Consider the following 16,509-nt stretch of genomic DNA (forward strand, 5'->3'; position numbering starts at 1 on the left):
CCATGGACCACACTGAAAGAATGAAATATGGCTACATCATAAAACTGATTGAAAATGGTCTTTGTACAAAAAAAAACATCAAGTTGGTCTCTAAAGTGTAATGCACCACGATCCACAAACACAATGCTTAAATAATCCAATGCATGTACCTGCGTTTAAATAATATTCTGCTTTTATTGGATGACTGAAAATATTGAAAATGTAGTGTTTCAACAATAAATATCAGCAGTACAACTGCAAGCTTGCTCCTACACGTGCCATTGACAGACAGTACAATAACAATATTATACAGTTAAGTCATGTATTAACTTTACCTGTGTCATGGCTTCTCACTCTACTGTACACTTCCAATACTTGTCCTCTGGTTGGTTATGTCCTATACCAGATGGTGCACTGATTGGCTTTGGCTTGGCTGTATATTCACATTGGGTGGTACAGTCATTTTGTTTGGCTGTGTCCCTATAAATATGATACTCTGATTGGATCTCCTCCATTCAGTATAAAACTTTGATTGGCTCATAAAACATGGCAGGCCAACTCTAATTGGCTGGGTCTGTCTGGCACTGTCATTGGCTTTAATCCTGAATGGTGCAGTATTCCGATTGGCCGCATCCCTGTCCAGGACGGCACACTGATAATGATACATTCTGCCGATTGCATGTGGCGTTCATTTTGAGTGTCTGTGTGCTCGATGCCGGGCGGTACTGTGTGAGTGACAGGCGTCTCCGTATGAAAGGCACACAGCACTGGTTATCTGTAGTAACAGTAGAACGGGGCGTCACCTGTGACATCATACAGCGGTGGGTGTGTGAGTCTTTTGGAGGCGGCGTTCCCGGCTAGGAGGACGAGTCCTCCTCCACAGGGTGCAGGGCGTGTCTCTTCAGGAGCATCTTCAGGATGTCCACCTCCCGTTCGGTCTCCCTCAGCTTCCTGCGGAGGCTCTCGTTGCTCTTGTGTAGCTTCTGGTTCTCCTGGGGAGGAGTCAGAGCAACCGCACCGTCAACACCGTTCCCCTCACCGTCAACACCATTTCCCTCACTGTCAACACCGTCAACACCGTTCCCCTCACCGTCAACACCGTTCCTCCCTTACCGTCAACACCGTTCCCCTCACCGTCAACACCGTTCCCCTCACCGTCAACACCGTTCCCCTCACCGTCAACACCGTTCCCCTCACCATCAACACCGTCAACACCGTTCCCCTCACCGTCAACACCGTTCCCCACACCGTCAACACCGTTCCCCTCACCGTCAACACCGTTCCCCTCACCGTCAACACCGTTCCCCTCACCGTCAACACCGTTCCCCTCACCGTCAACACCGTTCCCCTCACCGTCAACACCGTTCCCCACACCGTCAACACCGTTCCCCTCACCGTCAACACCGTTCCCCACACCGTCAACACCGTTCCCCTCACCGTCAACACCGTTCCCCTCACCGTCAACACCGTCAACACCGTTCCCCTCACCGTCAACACCGTTACCCGCATCGTCAACACCGTTCCCCTCACCATCAACACCGTTCCCCTCACCGTCAACACCGTCAACACCGTTCCCCTCACCGTCAACACCGTTCCCCTCACCGTCAACACCGTCAACACCGTTCCCCTCACCGTCAACACCGTCAACACATTCAACACCGTTCCCCTCACTGTCAACACCGTTCCCCTCACCGTCAACACCGTTCCCCTCACCGTCAACACCGTTCCCCTCACCGTCAACACCGTTCCCCTCACCGTCAACACCGTTCCCCTCACTATCAACACCGTCAACACCGTCAACACCGTTCCCCTCACCGTCACCGTAGCTCTCACAGCGTGAGTTCCCCCCCCGCCCCCCCGGGAGGTCGCGTGCAGAAATGTGAAAAGCGGACGTGAAACTCACCGTCTCCAGGGCGTCGGAGGTGGGCTTGTGGGTGTCCTCGTCCGCCTCCTTGGGCTTCGCCGTCGTCGAGTCTCTGTTCTCCCAGAGGGCAAAGTGGCGCTGCTTGCGGGCGGGCACCGGACTGGGGCACGGCGTGAGCGAGGGGGGTGCGGGGGCCAGGAGGGAGGGCTGGAGGCGGTTGGCGTCCGGGGTGTGGGGCCCCCCCTCGGTCTGGGTGGTGCGGTCCACCCCCGCTGGCCTGATCGGGGCCGGGGGCCGCCTCAGGTGGGTGAGGGCCGGAGGCTCTGGGCTCCAGTCCTTAGACTCATCCGGAGGGTACAGGAAAGGGCCGTCCTCTGAACAGGAAACAAACAGCGAATCACAACACAGTCAGACAACTCGTAAACATCTTTCCGTTTAAATCTCGCTCTTTCATGTTACATTAGGCTCAATTAAGAGAGGAGCAGACGTTTACAGGGTGTTTATCTAGAGACTGTTTTTCTCATGAGATAACTATTTTCAGCAGTGCCTGAAAGAGAACACAGTATTATTACTGTAAATGAGATAGTTCCCTGCACTAGCACTACAACATTTGGAGAATAACAGGCTCTAGCATTTTTCCATGTTAAATGACATAATTTGTTAGCAATCATCTGCAAGTAAATGACTTGGGGACAATAATATGACATTGGCTGGGAAATGGGTTGCCTCTTCTAAAAAATAAAGAATACTATCAGGTGGAATTAATACTATCAGGTGTAATACTATCAGGTGGAATTAATACTATCAGGGGGAAATAATACTATCAGGTGGAATTAATACTATCAGGTGGAATTAATACTATCAGGGGGAAATAATACTATCAGGTGGAGTTAATACTATCAGGTGGAATTAATACTATCAGGGGGAAATAATAATATCAGGGGAAATAATACTATCAGGTGGAATTAATACTATCAGGGGGAAATAATACTATCAGGGGAAATAATACTATCAGGTGGAATTAATACTATCAGGTGGAATTAATACTATCAGGGGGAAATAATACTATCTGGTGGGAATTAATACTATCAGATGGAATTAATACTATCAGGTGGAATGGTTTCCTGGCAAGGGGCCGTCATGCATTCAGCACATGGAGCGTTTTAATTTATTTTCCTACCAGTAGGTGGGGCTATTTCAGCTTACATAACACACCCACAGACCACCATCACTATGAGGTGATGTCACTAGGTCAGGACGTGTTTCGTGTGTGTTCTGCATTTGAGCCGGCCCTCACCGTCCGAGGGGCCCGTAGCGACTGGCGTGGTGCTCTGCGTAGGACTGTCGGCGGCGTTGTGCACTTTGGCGTTCTTCTTACACTCGAACGCCACCTGGTCCTTACACAGCTTGTGGCAATTCATCCCACAGTCTGTGGGCGCGAACGCAGACGTGTCAGAGCAGCCTGGCGTTCTCTCCTTCTCTACCGACTCCACCCATAAAGCACCCGACTTGTGAAGCGTCTTATCTCTCCCTCCCATCAACAGTGATGCTGCAGTGCGGGCTGAGATCTCTGTGTGCATGTAAACAGCTTGTTTCCAAGCACTCCAAGAGACGAGGGTAAGACACCATTTTGTGGTTTTCGACTGCACACTACGCAGCCTTTCAGGTGCTGCAGCCTTCGGCGGAGCAGAGTGCAACACAGAAACCACATGATACACACCGGCTCGGCTTTACTCATGTTTTACCTGCTCCTCCTCACTCTGAACTCTCAGACAAGCCACATCACCCCCCCCCCCGGCTGTCAAATCTCACTGAGCGGTAATAGTAATCTCCAAAGCATGACATTTTAAGCGAGCGCCACGGAAGGTTCCAGTCACAGAATAAAATAATCACCTCTGCATCTGTATCCTTGCTTTATGACGCCCCACAACTGTGAATTAAGAGGAAGAAGAGACGTTTGTTTAGACGAAAACAAAGGTTTGAGTGAGGAGAGAGCGCGGCGCGGCCTCAAACCCCCGTCACACCAGAAAGAGAAACGACGGGAGATTCAAACGTGGCGGCTTACGAATCCCGAGCAGTTGTCGCAGAAGGTGGGCTTCATGTAGGTGATCTCCTGGAAGTTGTGGACGAACCCCAGGCCCAGTTTGGAGCAGATGACGCTGGCCCTCATGAAGTAGGCTGTGATCTCGTCTCTGCTGATATGGCCTTTCCTGGAATAACACAGTAGAGAACGTCTGTATGCTAGAGAACACAGTAGAGAACTATCCGGAACATTGGCATATCCACTGTACCCCCTGTACTGTGTTGCCCCTCATTGGCATTGGCAATAACGGTACTATTTCAATGAACTACAATTCAACAAATGCATAAGGGAGTTTTTTATTATTATTGGCCTTTGATTAGTACACACTAATGAAGTTGCGTTTGTCAGTACGCTAGACTTCAAAGACAGGGTGTCTTGGCTGAGTATCACTTCTCAAGTTCTCAGTCGCTATTTCTGTTTCCTGTGGCTATAGACCCTGCTACAAAATCAACTTGTGTTTCCTCTCTGCAGTCACAAATGAACTAGAGCAGAGAGCATTAGACTGCTCGTTCTGCGTTGCGTGAGAACGCGGCTACGGAGGAACCGCTCACTTCTCTTTGTCCATCACGCAGAAGGAGAACGGAAAGCTAGCAGCAATTTTCTCAAAGTCCTCTTGAGGGATGAAGCCGTTCTGGTCATGGTCGTAGTTTTTGAACACAGACTGTGGGGACACACAAAGAGGCGCACGTGACATTCAATTCTGAACAAATACACTATAAGAGTGCAACGTGAGCGAATTCAGAACTCCCAGAAAGATATGATTGTGAGAATTGTATGATTAGGTAGCATGGCTACACAATGGGGTGAATGGGATATCTGTCCCATTGACCTATTGGGTGGCGGTTCGGTAGTGGAGAACGGACCACTTACGTCAACCATTCTCTGCACGTGTTTGCTGATGGTTTTGGGGTCAGGCTTAGGTGCCACTCCTGGTGCCCAATCCACAACCACAGGGGGTCTAGAGGGGGTGGCTGGCTGATGGGAAACAAAAACAATAATTAGACCATGGTCAACGATGCTGGACAGCGATGGGGACGGTGAATAGGCCAATTTAAAGAGCACGGTCTCATTCTCTGGGTATAGTGCCTACTGTAGCTATGGGGTATTATTCAATATCCAGTGTCATGCACTCTCAAATGATTTAGCTAACGCTGACCAGGCTTTTCTTTGTGCTCTCAGAACAAACGTGTTACGTGTTGCGCTTGATGATACCGTGCTCATGGTCGATTACAATTTTCATTCTTTGTAAATTGAAAGAGAATAATTCCCTTTACTCACGGGTGCTTTGCTATTCCTGGGCTCTCGGGTATAGGACAGCTCGTAGATCTCGTCCTCTGTGTAGTAAAGGTCCAGGGACAGCTACGGTGTGAAGCATGAGAGAGAGAAACCAATAACACTACTGTACATCACATCATTACCTACCGTGTACTGTGAGAGAAAACGTAGGGCCGTTTGAAGAAAGCAGTTCCGCGAACGAGAGTGTTCACCAACTGTCACGTACACCAACTGTCACCTAGACCAGTGGTTCTCAACCTTTTTTGAGCTCTGGACCCCCCACCCCCTAACCTGGGTTAGACAGACTTTCAAATACACCCACTCCTCTGAAGTTGACAGATTCTTGGAAGATTTCATCATAGGCTAGGCTTATGGTGAGCTTACACTGTATTATTTGAACATAGTTTTGATACATTTAACGAAAATACCATTAAAATATATATTTTAAACACTTTTCCAAGGATCTCCTGTAATTATGCCAGAGACCGTTGAGAATCACTGACGTAGACCAACTGTCACGTAGACCAACTGTCACGTAGACCAACTGTCACGTAGACCAACTGTCACGTAGACCAACTGACCGTGAGCAGGTGGACCAGGTCCTTGTTGGCCTCCAGCCGCGGGGGGAACTGCTGCAGCTGGATCAGCTCGTTGATGTGGTTGTAGAGCGCCTGCAGCTTCTGGACGTTGATCTTGGCGTCGTCCACGTAGTCCGACATGGCCTCGTTGACGGAGATCAGGTCTTTGAGGTGGACGCCCAGGATGGGGATCTTGAAGCCTGCACACTTGCTGTACGCCTGCCTGTAGTTGTCATAGTTCCTACAGGAGGAGAGCAGGTCTGTCATCTCATTCAGCGCCTGTGGAAGGAGCAGCTAGAGGTTAATATAATTTAAAAAAAAAAAAATAATAATCATAATAATACATTTTATTTGTAACACACTTTTCATTTAAAAAATCTCAAAGTGCTAAATATACAGTACTGTAGCACATAGAATCAGTCAAAGCCTTCTCAGTAGTTTATATAAATACAGTATAATGTGTAAAAGGTACTGTATTCATACAAAAGAATACACGTAACTATAAAAGTGTACTTGTGTATTTTGTAAACACGGTGTGTGTAGACAGTACCTTGGTGACCTCGTTGGGGACGTGTGAGCTGGTCTCTTTGAGTCTGGAAATGGAGCTGTGACAGAGACCCCCTACCACGGCCATTAGTGTGTTGAAGTTGTGCATCAGGTGGAGGCTCTGGGGGGGGGGGGAAGAGAGAGAGAGAGAGAGAGAGTGAGAGAGGGGGGGAGAGAGAGAGAGAGGGAGAGAGAGAGAGAGAGGGAGAGAGAGAGAGAATTCAAAACATAATCAGGGGCGCTTCTTGTCTTTGGAATCGAGAGTTTAACATGTTTTTGAATGATTTTTCACGGTGCCCACCCACATCCATTGTATGACCAAAACGGTGGTAGAGCAATTATCAGACTTTCTCAAAAGTGCTAGTTTTGTCAACGTTTTGATCTGAACCATTTTATATGATCATAAGTAACCTTAAAACAGGGCTAAACATGCATTTTCCCTTTACTACTCCTTTAACACCCTGGCTACACAGCCGCCATCACGTCAACTCGCCATCGGCCAGTCAACGTTGCGGTATACAAGCCACGCCAGCCGTGGTGGTTAGCGTCACGTTCTACTATATCTCTTGCCTATTACGCAACTCAACGCTGACGCGATGTGGGCGGTGTAGCACCTTTCATTGATTACAATAGCAACATTCCCAATGTTTGATGCAACGCAACGCTGACGCAATGCTCGATGTGTAGCCTGGGCGTCAAGGGAGACGGTGGCAGCAACAGCAGCTCAGCAGGAGATTAGTAATAATCCTTTTTACCATTTATTTTAATTATACTGTTTCTTCTTTAACTGGTTGTCATGCCCATTTGTAAGCAGACGATACTATTGTGTAATGAGAACTTGCAGCTTTTTAATGCTCTACAGGGAGCTTTTATTAATCTAAAATTAGTCCTTAACGCTGGTAGCTAAAGCTAAATTTATGTTGTTCTTGAGAGCGAGAAATATTGATTATGATGATTATATTAATCTTTTATTTATTCAGCTTTTATTAATCTAAAAGGAGTCCTTAACGCTAGTAAAGCTAAATTCATGTTGCTCTCAAGAGCGAGAAATATTGATTATGATGAAGCGCATATATCTAGCGCTAGTATAATGAGCGTGACCCCAAGAGTTCGCTCCACCGAGCCCCCCCAGCTCTTCATGAGGCAGGATAGCAGCCGCATCGCAACAAAGCCATTTAGTGGTCTAATAATTAACCAGACTGGACCAGACAGTCACTCGTTCTTCTCCCCGGCCCTACAGGGTCCTTCCCTGTCCTCCAGAGTCTCTGTTCCATTAGCGCCGGCCTGTAATATTCCCAGCGAGCCCTCTCCATCTACCTCCGGGTCTTTGATGGGCTCCCATCGTGGGGCCCTTAACAGTCATTAGCCGTCTACTTTGAATATATTTCATGTCGCTACACGCAAATGATGCTGCCACTGTGGTAAAATAGACCCCACAGCCGTGTGCCATGATAGAAATGCATTAGCTTGGCGAGGTGATGAAACTGTACCAGATATAAGCTTAGAACGAGCGACGCGGCCGTAAAAACGGAACTAGGGACAAAAAGCGTCTCGTTCTCGGGTGTTTCGTTTGTTTCCTGAAAGATGATATTATGTAATTGTACAGTAGCGGTGGTGGCGTGGAGGTAGTCGCTACCTGAGCCACGTGGATGAACTTGGTGAAGACTTCAGCTCTCAGCTGGGGCGTGGGTCTGCTCAGGACCATCAGCTGCACCCACTGGGAGATACCATTGCACAGCGCGATGGAACGTTCCATCATGGGGATGTCCTTCATACAGCAGCTGCGGATGTAATTCTGGTAGTCTACAAACTGGCAAGAACAGACACAACACAATGAATGAGACCTCGGCGGAACTTGCCAGCTAATGTAGGCTGCCTCAGGGGAAAATACCTAAACTAGCGTGAGCGTGTGAATATAAGTTCCTCCTTCTGTGTCAGTGTGAGGATCTGCTTACTGATATTCTGCAGAAGGACTTGAACTCCAGGTAAGTGAGGTGTTCGGCCAGTTCGATGGGCTCCAGGTGGTCGAAGAGCAGGGAGACTTTCCTTTTCTTACTGCTGTTGGCCTTGATCCTCTGACTGGCCTTCCATGACCAGTCCCTCTCGTTGCTAAGACACACCAGGGATTACCACATGATTAGAATATTAATAAAGTTATCGAGTTACAAGAGTTATAGGAGTCTAATCTAAAAGCGCATACATGTTCAGACGTTTTCAAGTGGAGTGTTTAATCCCAACTTTTTTTTTCTCCCTTTTTCATAAGTTTTGTACGTTTTCCTCATTTTAACTGACCGAGGAAACTCTACCCGCTATGTGAAAAGATGAGACCCAACTGACCCATAGTCCTATTCACTCATGACCAAGTAGAGACACTCACATCCATTTTGTCTCGAGGAGCGGACACAGCCTCTCCTGGCCCTGTTCTCTCATCAGCTCCTGGAACTGCTCCAGAGAGTCCGACAGGCTGGTGTGAAGACGGAACATTGTCCAGAATTCGCGAATCCAATAACTGCGAATGGGGGAAGGTTGTATCAATAAATAAAAACATGCACTAAGGTGACATCTGTTTTCAATGGTCCCTTCATAAATATGCAGCTTTAACACCATGCTAGCATGTTTTGATTGCAAGGCCTAAACCGTCCATCCCCTCTTTTGTTAGGCCTTTCATCAGTTTGATTGGGATGTATGTTATTAATATGTTATTACCTGGAGGCCTTTGTGATTTCTAAGGCTAAGGATTAAGCCCACAGCAGGTGGAATACACACACACACACACACACATTTACCTGATGACGTAGCAGATCCTCTGGCAATCTGTAGACTGTTCATTTTCCACTGCTCTTTTAAATGTTAGAAGTGAGGTTAAGGAAATATGGGTTAAGGGGACAAGACAACAGAACATCTCATTCTAGCTGTGAACGCTGAACGCTGCGATTCTGATTTGATACTACTGTATCTACATAAATAGGGGAAGTAAACAGCGAATGCAAGCGCCATTCGTTGGTGGGAGGACACGCAACCACAAAAGGAAAAACTGGTAAAAGCATAACTGAATGAATCATTCTGGCATTGCCGATTGACAAACGATTAACAGACAATAACGTTCCTATTCCTTACAAAACTGACAGATCTACAATAACCATGTGGGGAGTAGAAACCATTTTAGTACATAAAACAATGTTTTATGTACAAGAAAAAAGCTCAGCTGATACTTTTACATCTGTGGGATTGACCGCATGATTCATCTTTCTGCCTTGTTGTGCTACACGCTGGACCCAGAGTGACCAGAATCCACTGGGACTTTGGCTTCAGCGAAACTCAAAAAACATGTCCTTATTATATAAAAACAGCGCTGGAAATAGGCTGACACCGTGTGCCTCACAACAGCACTCTCGGCAGAAATCAGCTTGAAGTGAGGTGCATAAAAGGGCTAATTGCGTCATGGGAGTTGAAGAGCCGCCCACACAATCCCAAAGCCAGATTGGTGATAAAGGCAGTTAATGGCTCCTGTGAACGTGGCTCCTTGATTCGAACCCACGCTCTGACCATATACGTGCGCCTCCCGCGTCCAGAGCTCAGTACGAGGGGGTTAAACATAGCTGGGAGTGTGTATTCTGACGTGGGTTTTGGTGACGGTGGCCTCCTCGAGTGCTGGATAGGGGGGCCTGTGTTTATATATAGCTGAAGAGGACTCGGGGACTGGGAGGAGGTAATTAACACCTGCAACCCTGCGGGGCCCTCACCTGACCAGGGCAGGGCCCCGGAGCCGCTGACGCATCACTCCCTGAGATGAGTGGGTAGATTACAGCTGATTACTAGATTACAGTCTGAAAATACTACACAAGACTCTCTCTTTTTTTAATTAAATGAGGAAATTGAATTGTAAGGAGCGGTTCAGTTGCGAGGAACGGTTCATCTTGAATGGACCAGCATGCATTGTAAAGAGCCTAAAACTGTGAGGTACCTGATTAATAAGGAACACGAAATGAGTATGAAAGAGAAGTGCGTGCGCAGAATAGAGCCGAGGCTACTGTAACAGTATAACACACATTTGAAAGCTTTGAGGTGATTGACAGTTGGTCAAGCCACAAATAGCCCACGAGGGTCAAGTTCCAGTGAGGCAACGCCAGAATGGCACCAGGCCCTGACAACCCCGTCGGATCCTGACTGCCTGTTGCTACTGGCAACTAAAAGTCTGTTAGCATCACAGCACAGCCGGTATAAAGACTGCATGTTTTTGTCACCGCGTAACGTGGACCGAGATCTGGACCCCTGGTTCCACGCGGCTAGATCAGAGCGTTAGGCCAGTAGACGGATATAGAGAGGACAGTCTGTCCAGGAGATCGCTGGACGACATGAGGAGCCTGTGCATGGTCAGCGTGATGTTCATCAGATGGCTGCTCCCACACACGCATCCCTCCGAGTCTGGAAGAGAACACACACACACACACACACACACACACAGAGCACGTCAGCAGACATTCTGTTACCCACTGCGGTGCCAGCACTACAGAATGGAGGGGATCTCAGCTATACTGTGAGTGGATGTCGGTTTACCTCCTGGCCGGATGGTACTGCAAAGCTATCACTCATGTGCTATGAAATCACTCTCACGCTAATAGATCAATGAATCTATGTCTTAAAAACCACAAGCTTAACCAAATAAAACAACATATTCATATCATCATTCAATATCATGTAAGAAGATAGTGAGCCTGTGCGCAATGGAATAGAAGAGAAACCCTTTCATTGATCTTTGTACCCAAAGCTTCCTTATAGTAGATAAAGGTCGCCGCCATCCCAGACGTTTTTCTAACGACTGTAGCGTGTAGTAACTTGGGGTGGCAGTAGCTCAGGAGGTCGAGCAGCCGTCTGACTTTCAGAAGGTTCCCGGTCCAATTTCAGCTCGGCAGAGCGCCGAAGTGTCCTTGGGCGAGACCCAAACTGCTCCCAGTGAGCAGGCCAGCACCTTGCACGCCAGCTGCCACCACTGGTGTGTGAATGGGTGAATGAGAGGCCCTTGTAAAGCGCTTTCTATAAAATCTCTAAATAAGTGCAGATTTGTAACTTGTAATTTTGTAATTTGGAAATTGAGTATTTTATCAATTATTATTATTATTGGTCACAATTTACAGTAAGGGTCACAAAAATATTTGTTAACTGTTAACTAATGCTTATTTAGGGTTAGGTTAGGTTACTAATGTTAATTAATACCTTAGTTAAGGTTATGGTTAGGTGAGTTAACCTTAGTTAACAAATAACATTAGTAAATGGTTAATAGAGACATTAGTTAACTGTTACTTAATGCTTAATAATGCATTAACTAATGCTAATTAATGTACCCTTATTGTAAAGTGTTACCTTATTATTATTCAGTTCATCTGTAGCATAACCTTAGAGCTGGCAGCAACATTTCACTGTGATTGCACAGCGTACATTACAAGTGACAAATAAAAGGAATCTTGGATCTCGAATCTTGAATCTCCATTGACTGAACCATTTAGTAACCTACATGTGTAAGTATACACCGTCTGAATCTGTCTGCCTTTCCTGCGGTTGTACGAATTTCCTGTGGTCTACTTTGCTCGTATCTGACTTCCTGTCTTTGTGATCCCCTCCCCTATCTGTGAAAACACGATGACATCACGGGGGCCGGGGGCCGGTGGGGGCCGGGGGGGACTCTCATCCTCCTCTAGAAGCTTTGTTTCCAGAAACGCTCCGCAAGAAGGAAAATCTGACATTGTGTAAAACCATCAAAAAGAAATTCAGTTGACATGACTAACATGAGCTATTTCCTGATCAAGACCAAAATAGAATTCATATAGCTAACTGCTAAAAGTAACAAATCACACTGTCTAATTTTAGACAAGCATGACAATACATTTTCAGTCTTGTCAGGCCACAAACACAGTATGCATCCACTGGGATTCACCTCCATAATTGTCAAATGAGGTTCAAATTAACATCTACAGACAACTGACAACTGATTGAAAAGGTCATTTGCAAAGCGACCTGCTGACATCCACTCTCATTTCCCTTTCAGCTACAATAAACACTTTAATTCAGAGCTTCAGATAAACAAGGATAATACAAAGAAACCAACATCTGAACGCATTACGGTGACATATTAACTTTCAACCAGCTGCCATCGCTGTGACGCCACCAAGGACAGCAGGCTTCCATCAGCCCCCACCTATCACATAACATCTCCTTGAAATACCTCAGACGCCATGGCAACTTGTTCCATTCTAATCTTTGTTATTTGCGCATGGCAGGCCACTCCAGCCGTCAGCTAACCCAAAACCGTCATACCGTACCCGGCCTGCGGGTGTGCTCTGGATGTCCACTACAACACCACTACAGCCAGAGTCAAATGCGTCCAGCTAAAGAGAAGCCATCTCTCTGAGTGGAGAACGTATTAAAGTAAGGACGGGAAACAGGTCTACTGGTGAAATGAGTCTCAGAGAGTCTCTTGTTTGCAGAGAGAAAGTGCCAGACATGTCAGGTCAGTACAAGTCGAGGCTTGGAATCGAAATGACCTGGAACAGCCAGGCGCAAAACATGCAACATCTACATGGCCACAGGAAGCTCTTTAGATTCACCAGGTAAACAATTGCTTCATCTGTTTTACGACACACAAGTCGTCCTTCCCTCCCAGTCAAGGCTTGACTAATCGCAGAGGAAATCCCCTCCAGGATCGTCTTACTCACTGTGTGGAAAGGTTTGGACCGTAACTACGCTACACTACGGTACACTAACATACAGTAGGAGGCATGTGTCGACAAACACAACTACAGTAAGACCGTGGATTGCAGCCCTGAAAGCGGGCAAATGTTTTTATTATCCTAGGCATGCGCGACCAGTCTTTCAACCCGCCGTGTCCTTCCTTGTTTTGACAGGGGACTATCGGGATGGATGATCCCTTTGTTTGAAACTAAGCGGAGGTCTAGTCTCCGACCCCAGGCCAACGCTTATCTCATTTACAGTACAGTATAATGGTGTTGTAGGCAGGCCTAGCTGCTATTGTTTGCATGCCTGACCATAAAATATATAGCATGTGTTATATAAACACAGAGTAGACTTATAGTCCGAGGGTAGGGTGCAACTCTGCAGTGTGGACGAGGGGGGGGTGATGATGTCAAACAGTATTGATCCAGGCCCCACAGCGCGCTGCATTTCAAAGAGTAGTCAGCATCTGAGGAGCACAGTTTGGGGAGCTGACCTTTCAGCTCGGCCGGGCTTGAAGAGCGGCCATCAGGTAATCCTTCAAATAGCTCTTACGTGCAATTTCACATTTGAAAAGGTGGCGTTGCCCCAGGCCCTGGGGGGGGGTCTGTCTCTGATGTGCGAGAGGATCAGCCGGAGAGAGCACTCGCTCACCCCTGCTGCCATTTTGTCTCTCCCTCACCGCACCTGTCTGTTTACCTGCACACAGCAGCGTCGCTCAATGACATGACCTTCAAGGTCTAAGACGTTCAAGAAGGATATTTATAGACGAGCACTGCAAGTTGTGAGGGAACCACAATGAAAATATGTTTTTAACATTATTGCGTTCATCCTCTGTGATTTTTGTCAAGTTTTCTTGGTGCATTTTGAATGTTGTCAAACAAATAAACTAAGCTAAACGGAAAAAAAGTCTTCTGAAAATGCTGGTTTTAAAAGTAAACATAATGTCAACGTTCAAGACAACGCATAGGGGAGCTTGTCATGGACTGGGTTAACACTCTGCTAACTTGACTGATAATTTTCATAATACCTAAATAAACAGCTGGCCATCATTCTCCTATTCTCCCTACTGACAGACAAGTGTAATTATGGGATGTCACTCTCTGCATTCAGTCTTTTGTAACACATCTTCATCACTCTCTTCTCTCCATTTTGTCTCCAGGCAACAGCAATCTGAATGCTTGCCTCTTCAAAGACATAATCACCATAACTTTGAGAACCCTTCACAGAACTTATATGTGCCCATCATGTTAATTTAACTGATTTACACTGCTATTATTATTATTATTTAGTTACTACTGCTTACTTTTTTCACATAACAGCCAAATAAATTGTTTAAGAAATCATTGTAAAGTAAAATAAGCACACAGAAGTGTCTTCAAAGAGTACTTTTTGGACTAATATTTTATCAATAAAACACTGTGGTTGTGCCGATGCTCGGCCGTAAGAGTGGTCATGAATTAATTACGATCATCTTTAGTTTCATTATCTCAAACACAAAACAACGTCCAGAGCATGCATGGACACCACATTTCATCTGCAAATGTCCTCTGTTCTCTCCACCATCTCTGTTGAACTGGAGATAGGCTACCATGCACCGTAAACTGAAGCAGTGCGGGTCTCTCCACATCAAACAATCACCAACACATGAGAAAATCATACAAAAGCAGGTGCTTCCAGGAAATAGTCAACAGAATGTTCTGATTTCAAATAAACAGAGATTCGGTTTTGCCACAACACTGAAACGGGAAGAGGCCTGCTCTATCCTGCTGTGTTTTACACCGTTCAACAACACTGGTAATACTCAGCATAACTGGCTCCTTCCATGGAACAGAATAGTTCAACACAAAGACACAGAAATGTGACCAAAACAGCACTAACAACAAACCACTAACCAAACAAGCGAAGCTAGTATAAATACGAGAGACTGGACCTACCGAAGGATTGAAGACAGGCCTGGATGAGTTCCTCCCAGCTGGCGCCCTTGGTAAAGGGACCCAGAGACATCATGACCTTTCCCTGGGTCATCTGGGCCAGGTTGGGCCTGGTGTGGAACCTCTGCGGGCGCACGGGAGGAGAGAGCCTAGACCTGGTGCCACATCCCAGAGAGAGCCGTCTGGGAAGGAAGGCAGGAGAGGGGGACTGAGGTGGGTGGGAAGGCTCTGCCTCTGTGTTTGTGTGTGTGTGTGTGTGTGTGTGTGTGTGTGTGTGTGTGTGTGTGTGTGTGTGTGTGTGTGTGTGTGTGTGTGGTGGGGGGGGGGCTCTGCCTGTGTGTGTGTGTGTGTGGGGGGGGGGGGGCTCTGCCTGTGTGTGTGTGTGTGTGTGTGTGTGTGTGTGTGTGTGTGTGTGTGTGTGTGTGTGTACAAGCGCGCGTGTTTGTGTGTTGGAAGGGTGTGGAAAAAGACGGGGTTTGCACCCATCGTTTTTACGGCTATTGCAGATTTAAAACACCAAATTCCACACCGAGGTATAATATTCTATAAAATCATGCATGCACAAAACTATTTAAACTCTTAATACGTTGTCCATCAAAAGTTAACACCTGGGATCTTTCAGTTACCGCAAACTTGTTTCATTGTTCTCGTTTCCTTCCCTCTACGGAAATCATTGTTGATTGCGGACGTCCATTGTGGGAACCAATAAACCGAGAAGATACTATGAACAACATTCCACGAACTTTTCAAGCCACGCAGCAAATAAAGGCTTGTGATAAAAATAGTCCTAATCTATGGAATATCAGTCAAGGCAGGAAGGCTGATGAGGGAGCGTCAGTCTGAATCTGTGTGTTCTCCTGAGTGGACACGGACCGGTGCGTTATAATGTATTTCTAGATCTTTCTAGGCTATAACCCTTGTAAAGTTATTGTCGACGAAAATAAACAAAAACGCAAAACGTTGAGCGCTAAAACCCACTTGAACTACAATAAGCACAACCCATTTGTAAATAACCGAAATAAAACTTACGGGTGTTCTTTTTCCTTCCCATTCGACCTTATTGTATTTCCAATATGGTTATTTTCTTTAGATTGATATCCTATAGCGAGATACTGGGCAACAAGTGGTTGAACTAGACTATCCATCTGTTCTCTTCGATGGGAGCATGTCATTGCGTGCTTGGTTCAGAGAGCGGCCGTGCGCCGGCGGTGAGCTCACCATTGTTCGGAGTTGTCAATGAGGACGACACAAAATTAAGATGCATCGTGCCGTGAACGCGTGGGAGGAAACTCAATTGAACAAAAGTTGTTTTGGTGATGCGCCCGATGCCACTGCTCAGTAATTTATGCTTGAGAGCTCAGAAATGAGCAACCGCTCTTCAATCCGTTTAGTCATTTTAATCTTTATTCTAATAGGCTACACGCAGATCAAATTTGACAGAATTATAGGATTAAAAAGTAAAAAACTATTGATTTTAGTACATAAAAAGATTCAAAAGAGTGATCTTCATACCTATCCAATGGT

General features: G+C 46.4%; 1 protein-coding gene across 1 annotated transcript; it reads right to left on the reverse strand.

Annotated features, from left to right (window-relative positions):
• Positions 1–836: 836 nt before the first annotated feature.
• Positions 837–16,152, reverse strand: LOC311309485 (RAS guanyl-releasing protein 1-like; the record flags this gene model as incomplete). The annotated part of the gene is given in 18 exon segments (XM_084438797.1): positions 837–971; positions 1,883–2,217; positions 3,141–3,272; positions 3,737–3,773; positions 3,909–4,053; positions 4,478–4,587; positions 4,797–4,901; positions 5,205–5,285; positions 5,783–6,058; positions 6,330–6,446; positions 7,962–8,135; positions 8,281–8,434; positions 8,703–8,834; positions 9,112–9,160; positions 10,631–10,750; positions 14,989–15,167; positions 16,015–16,134; positions 16,136–16,152. Coding segments are annotated over 18 exon segments (2,418 nt in total).
• Positions 16,153–16,509: the final 357 nt, after the last annotated feature.

This window comes from Borostomias antarcticus, assembly GCF_949987555.1.
Source record: "Borostomias antarcticus genome assembly, chromosome: 5".
Classification (NCBI taxonomy): domain Eukaryota; kingdom Metazoa; phylum Chordata; class Actinopteri; order Stomiiformes; family Stomiidae; genus Borostomias; species Borostomias antarcticus.